Genomic DNA, 7442 nt, shown 5'->3' on the forward strand with positions numbered 1-7442 from the left:
TTCATTATGTGTCAGGAAGCCAAGCGTGACATGTTAAAAGCCATCCTGATAGTATTTGGTATTCTGCACTAACTACTCACCAGCTCACAGGAGTTTTTCTTTAAAAGGGGGAGGGAGGAAATCTGCATATTGGATGTGCCAAGATAGTGGGTAATTTGCATTAAGCATCCAGACGTCCCTTTTCTTGCAATCTGTCACTCTTCACTGGCTTTTTATTTTATAAACTTCACGACACATGAGGAGCATAAGCACTGAAAAGAGTCGCACTGTGTCGCCAGAAGCTGAGCCGGAGCCTGTAGGATCAGCTGGAGCCAGGCTAGAAGGACCCTTCCTCAGCAGCAACAGATCCACGATGGGACTTTGTTATACTGGAAGGATCTGAAAACAACGGGCATGGCACGGCAAGTGTCCCGCTAAAAAACTGTCCGTTATTTCCCAGCTTCCAGCTCACAGCTTGATTCAGGCTTAAGAGCCATCATCATGATCACACAAGCCCTGAGACACGACGCGCTCACCAGGCTTGCCCCCCGTAACGTGCTGCTCATCACGGGATTTAGGGGCAGCAGGGAGCAAACCCTGGTACGCTGCTGTAGAACGGACTGTCTATACCTGGCAGCACGTGCGTGAGCTCACTTCTTCAGCAAAGCAGTGCTGAAGTAACCAGAAATACCTTACCACAAAGTCCCTCAGTAACAATTACAGTTTAGTAACTTCATATAGTATAGCTGAAAGTATTCCAACTACTTTACTGCGCTTTAATCTCACTGTCAATATATTTTTTGCAAAACTGCTATTTGAACATTACTTATTAGGCATAGCATCACGTGTGACAGAATAATGTACCTGGAATAATAAACTGGATGTGAGCGGAGGTTCTGAAGCAGTAAGTGTATTTAACTTAAACGTAGAGACAATAGCGGATACTGAGTGTTAAGAGGAAATTCGAAACTGTGAACGTACTAGAAAGCAAAATCTGTTGGGTATGATAACAACAAATGTGATTGTCAAGCAAGCACAGAGGGACTCATTACTAAACTAACTGCAGCACTTTAAATAGTAATATGAGGAAGAATACTTGTAAACCTTATTTACAATATTTCTGCAAGTTATCTGGCCCAGCCAATAAAAATCCAAATTCTGTACCATAAAACTAGACCACGATGAGCTGCTGTTAGGCAAATACCATCAGTGGGTGATGAGGCAACACAGCAACAGGTGATAAAAAAAGCGATAAAAGTGCTTCACAGAGCAGATCCGGGAACTCTCTTCCACTGGCTGTTTATAAGGCACTAAATAAGCAGCATCACGGAGGAGAGCAGGAGATCCACGTGATACCCTGCCTCTGTGAGAGCGGTCATCAGCTGTCATAACCGTGCCCTCCTTTGCTTCGGATCTTCTTGCTTGAAGCAGCTCACGGCCCCAGGGTCTGCCGACACTTGTGGCTGTGCGGCGGTTATCAGCCCCACGTGCAGCTGCCAGCCTGTTGTGAGCTCACATCGAGGCCCTTCACCGCGCAGGGACCTGGGTGTTCAGAGCTTAATCCTACACAGCTGAAGTCCCTGTGACCTTTACCTTTGATCCGGGATATTCCGGGTAAGGATTTTAGAATACAAGGTGCTTTGCTGGAGTATGAAAAGACACTTCAGGCCTGAGCTGCAGGCACGAGGACATCGTGGAAATGACGTCGCCACCAACCAGCGCTTTCCAAAATCTGCAAGGGAGCTCTGGTGCTCACGAAGGATAAATAAATAATATGCACATATAAATCGCTTCGAGAGACATTAAAGGAGACAGAAGATGTTTTGAGTCAGTTATTACGAAGAAAGTATTTTATAAATGCTACTTCCATTGTAAATCAGGTTGAGAGTATCTCTGTTGTGTGCAATTCTGCATCTAAAAAATTGAGAGGGAGCCTTTATTCAAATAATTTATGTGCTTACACTTTAGCATTCCTATTTAAATAGCTCTCAGGCCATGAGAGTCCCCACGAGAAGGGACCTTCAGTTTGCAACATGTTCTGCAGCATCACCCTCCCGTCCGTTTTCCCAAATCACTAAAAAGCTGTCCAGCTCTGAGGAGGAACTCACACAGTGTCTGTTAGTGACTCCCAAAAGATGAGTCAGTCTTCACTGCTGCCAACCAGGATCTGACAGTGAAGACCTGGCAAAAGGTTCGTATTTGCTATTATCCTGGTGTATTTTTGGCTGCTGGTTTTATTATAGAACTAACTGGGTTTGTTTTCATATTAGACAGAAAAAGATTCCAAAACGCTCTGTGGAATTGTGCTGGTTCACGTGAATGAAATACGAGGGTTTTGTTGCTTTCAGGTTTTTACCGACGGTCGCGTGCACTATTCAGACAGCCCTTACACCACCGTTAACTGCAGACTGGCATGGAGAAGGACACTCTCCTGAGGTTTTTTTTCCGCTGTACGTGCCTAATCCAGGAGCTGCATTTGGAAGCCTGTCGATGTCAGGGAGCAGAGAACATCAAAGCAATAACCACTCCTGCTGCTTTTTGTAGGGCTCCTTCAGTTCTGACAAAAAGCAGCAGGAAAGGGTTTCTGCTGTTCCTTTGGGGTGACTTTTGGTGGCTTCCGGTGTGGTTTTGAAGGTTCTGATGGGAAGATTTACTGTTCTCTTTGCAGTTCATGGCATTAAGTGGACCTGCAGCAACGGCAACAGCAGTTCAGGGTTCTCGGTGGAACAGCTCGTGCAGCAGATCCTCGATAGTCACCAGACCAAACCGCAGCCTCGGACACACAACTGTCTCTGCACTGGTACCTTGGGTGAGTACCTCGGGAGGGCACAAAACAGATCACAGCTTAACCCAGACTTGGAGTAGGTTTGTAGTACTGAAAAACACTGTGCCACGAAACCTTGAGACCACGACTGCAGCTGGAACTTTAGTAAAAAAATGTCAACACTTTGTAATGTGCAAATTCTCATACTCTCCATATGTGACCTGCTCAAAAAGGCTTATTCTCTTCTACATGCTCCAATTTTATTATCAAAGCCTCAAAATTGAATGTTCTCCCAACTTCAGCCTCTGAACTCTGTGCCCTGCAGCCCACTTTGGTGCAGCAAATGGGTTAATTAGAAGGTATCACTGGGATAAGACAGGTTTTGTTTAGGTATCCTGAAAGTACTGGCGACTTCTTTCCTGTTAAAGAAGATGGCTTTGTTTTGAGTGAGACTACAAGAGCAAGACACAGCATCTTTTATTATTAGCCTATTGTAGAGAGTGAGAAGCTGATTCACTTTTCCAACTCATCTCCTTTATAGCCACTCCTTCCTAGTTCTTTGGCCAAGTAAAATACATGACACATTAATTAGTCTTTAGCTAAATTTATAAAGGAAAGCTGTCGGTGCTTCAAAGGGTTTATTTTTTCTTCTTTTTTTGGGCAGTTGCATTATACAATCAAGACTTAAGTAAGAATGATGACCTCTGAAACACCTGGGTTTGGATTAAAATCCAGCCCTTAAGGCTCAGCATTTGATCCAGGCTTGCAGATCTGAACACGAGTCCTTTTATTCTTCCCTTTGATGTTTCGTCTTGTGCTAAGTCTGCTGCTTGCTTTTTCACATAACAGTATCTCTTTGTTTTGTAACGGGCTGCACGTTGACACGCATCCCAGTTCCTCACTGTCATCCGCACAGGCGGCAGCATGAAAGCCTCTCCCTTGTTCCTGTTCCTCTCTATACCTAGGAGAATAGAGAGATTTAATACTGCGTTTAGTCTCAAAAGCACTGTCCTGAACTACTTTGAGTGACCTGATTCAAATCTTGAGCACATAATAGAGAAGTCCCCCTTCAAGGGCAAGGAACAAAAGATTTAGCAAATTGCAGCGGCTGCATAGACGATTTCTGTTACCCAGAAGATGGCATTTATAATTGTAGCCATTAGCTATAAGGAGGAGGTTTCTTTCCCCTTCAGTCATTATACAGTACCATAATTAATGTTCTTAGCTCATTCTAGGGGAAATGAATCAATTAAGGGAAAAAAACATCAAAAATTCATGGGCTGTTCTTTTTTCAAACAACAAAAGCAGCCCCCGCACCAGAGTTTGTGGCCAGGATGCCTTTGCAGACAGAATTCTTTACATCATCCTACCTGATCTCCAAGCTCCCAGGAATTCCGGTGATGCTCATCTTCTGTGGGGCCCATGAAGGCGCCAGCTGGCTGAACTCCCTGGAGGGTTGTCTCCTGGTGACCTTTGCTTGAGCGTTCTCCGGCTGCTCCGATACCAATCGTGCGCTCTGCGCATGACTCTCGAAGGACGAAATGTTTATCTGTCAGCATGTGAACGGCTTAGAAGGAGAGAAACACAACACCATCCTTATGGGAGGGAAAGCTTTCTTTGTGCTGGCTCATGTACTGCTTCTTTAATAATTTGATTGGCAGCTGCAATAGACATAGTGATGACAAGGAAATCGGGGTTGCAGTCTAGACAGCAGGGTGATGCCGGGGACAGGAACATGATTACAGCCTCTATCACCTCCAGATTACCAGTCAGCATTCAGCCCATGAGAGCGGTTGTCACATTACCCGACACCAGCCAGCATAAGAGCTGAGCATCTGTGTCGCAGGGGGGCGAGGTATTGTCCGTGGTGCAGACGAAGCAGGACTGCGAGGTGGAAACCCTCTGCCACAGCTGACGGCAGCAGCCCTCGCTCTGCAGACTTTGCACTGAGATGGGGCACGTTTAAATCACTCCAACTTGTCACAGATGCCAATTCCTCTCCTTCTAACCTGTGGTCTGGTGGGGCAGGGAGGAGGGGGGTAAGTGCTACGTGGGTTGAGGGAAGGGGTGCACCTGCGCCTGTTTTGAGGTTGCTGTCATTGCATACCATGGATCTATGCATTAGACAGAAAGGGAGCTCTAAATCCGGCACTGGCAAGAAATTGTTGCTCCCTCGTATGTGTGCTTGCTGTCTGTCACACACAGGTGTGCGTAAGCGAGGCTCTCCTTCGCTCCAGCCGTGAGATACACAACTAGCATCGTCTTAGCTTTGCCTTTCCTGAATGTCAAATGTTGTTTTCTGGCGCAGGGGCAGGCAGCAGTGTGCATCACAAGTGTAACAGTGCCAAACATCGCATCATATCACCAAAGGTCGAGCCAAGGACAGGTGGGTACAGCGCTCATTCAGAGGTACAAAATAACGATGTCTCTGAAGGCAAGAACGAGCACAGCCATGGCAAGGCCTCCAGCCGAGAGAAGAGGAACGGCAAAGTGGCGAAACCGGTGTTGCTCCATCAAAACAGCACTGAGGTTTCTTCCACCAACCAGGTGGAGGTCCCTGACACGACCCAGAATTCTCCTGTGTCCATCAGCAGTGGATTAAATAGTGACCCGGATATGGCGGATAGCCCGGCCGTCACTGGTGTGTCCAGTATGGCTGTAGCGTCAGTTATGGGAAGCTTGTCACAAAGTGCCACCGTGTTTATGTCAGAAGTCACCAGTGAAGCTGTGTATACCATGTCACCCACCTCCGGCCCAAATCAACACCTTCTGTCCTCAGATGCAGCTGCACAAGGACTGGTACTTGCTGTGAGTTCAGACGGGCACAAATTTGCTTTTCCAACCACCGGCAGTTCAGAAAGCTTGTCGATGCTACCGAGCACTGTCTCTGAGGAACTTGTGCTCTCCACAACTTTAGATGGAAATAGAAAAATTCCAGAAACCACCATGAATTTTGACCCAGACTGTTTTCTTAACAATCCCAAGCAAGGGCAGACTTATGGTGGAGGAGGTATGAAAAGTGACAGCATCAGTACCAACATAAGGCAGTCACCCACAACGGAACGTAGCTTCAACTTCAACACAACCCTCACGAAAGAAATTAAGACTGAGGACACATCTTTCGAACAACAGATGTCCAAAGAAGCATTTTCCTCCAGTTCTGCATCTAACACTCTCACCCTCACTACTGGTTCAGGTTTGCTTCCATCTGGAGGAGGTTTGAGCCCAAGTACCACCCTGGAGCAGATGGACTTCAGTGCCATTGACTCCAACAAAGACTATTCTTCCAGCTTCAATCAGACTGTCCAGAGCCCTCACGTTCATCAGACCCCTTCCCCCAGCTTCTTTCTGCAGGATGCCAGCAAACCTCTTCCCCTTGAGCAAAACACTCACAACAATTTGAACGACACAAGTGGCTCATTTGTGAACACATTAGGAATCCCCAGTGTGAAAACAGAGTCCTCGTCCCAAACCACTTCCAACTGTAATGGCACAGTGGAAACCAGAATAGAGTCCACCTCTTCTCTCCAGCTCATGCAGTTCCAAGCAAACTTCCAGGCTATGACTGCGGAAGCTGAAGTTCCCATGGAGACCTCCCAGCAGGCAGAAGGGAACGAAAATCTACTTAAATCAGGGGATCTTCAAGCCTGCAACACAGAACACTACTTGCAGCCAGAGGCCAATGGGGGTATCAGGAATGGGAACAATCTCCCTATTCTCCAAGGAAACATGGTACAAGGACTCTATCCTGTGGCCCATCCCAGCTTAAATAACTCCTCCAACATGGAGCTTAACTTGGACCACTTTGACATCTCCTTCAGCAACCAGTTTTCTGATCTAATTAATGATTTCATATCGGTTGAGGGTGGGAGCAATGCTCTCTATGGACACCAGCTGGTGTCAGGTGACAGTGCCGGACTGTCTCAGCCTGAAGACAGTAACAGGGCAACCTACAACCAGGCTGAAATGTGCATTCCTTGCTGCAGTCCTCAGCAAGCCAACATGCAGCTCAGCAGCACAGAGAACGGAGCCAGCACGATGGCGTACATGCATGTGGCTGAGGTGGTCTCAGCAGCTGCAGCACAAGGCACTTTGGGGTTGCTCCAGCAGAGTGGGCGCTTGTTCATGGTGACAGATTATTCACCAGAGTGGTCTTACCCTGAGGTAAGTCTAGGGCTTTTACTCATTAACGTTGACTGCCTTTTCTTCCATTGCTTTGTTGTTGAGGGCTCCCAAGGACTGTTTTGTGAAAGCTTTGACAAGGTTTCTAAAAAAAAGTCTCTTAGAAGTCAGAGCATCCAAGGCCATTTGCATATCTGAGTGTACTTCTAATTAAGCACTTCGTTACCCTGACAGGGCCCTTTCTTCGCTTAGGGAACATCCAAATAGAAATGTTTTGTTTCACTGAAAAGCAAAGCATTTCCCACGTGATGGCTTCCTGGTGCTACCAAGCTACATTAGAGCAGTTGAATTTGCAAACTGAGCTGATCCTTACATCTGGCTCTGATGTTCTTAGCAGAAAAATTCCGGACCTGCATTGCCTTAATGAGGTCAGCGTTCACCTCCATCCTACAGACTATCCAAAGTCAGTCGCGTGCTCCACAAGTTAAAAACGTCAGCAGCGCAGGCTTTTCTGAGTGAAAGAATGCTGGAGGAGAGAGGCTGTTCTGAGCCAGTAAGGCAGAGACAGGTCCTGAAG

The 7442-nt window shown here is 46.7% G+C and overlaps 1 protein-coding gene across 1 annotated transcript; it reads left to right on the forward strand.

Moving 5' to 3' along the window:
- Positions 1–2647: 2647 nt before the first annotated feature.
- On the forward strand, positions 2648–7006 carry LOC104499427 (calmodulin-binding transcription activator 1-like; the record flags this gene model as incomplete). Its single annotated transcript, XM_010142935.1, has 2 exons — positions 2648–2788; positions 5052–7006. Coding segments are annotated over 2 exons (2096 nt in total), but the record flags the coding sequence as incomplete, so codon positions are not given.
- Positions 7007–7442: the final 436 nt, after the last annotated feature.

Source organism: Buceros rhinoceros, unplaced genomic scaffold (assembly GCF_000710305.1).
Source record: "Buceros rhinoceros silvestris isolate BGI_N320 unplaced genomic scaffold, ASM71030v1 scaffold28950, whole genome shotgun sequence".
Taxonomy (NCBI): domain Eukaryota; kingdom Metazoa; phylum Chordata; class Aves; order Bucerotiformes; family Bucerotidae; genus Buceros; species Buceros rhinoceros.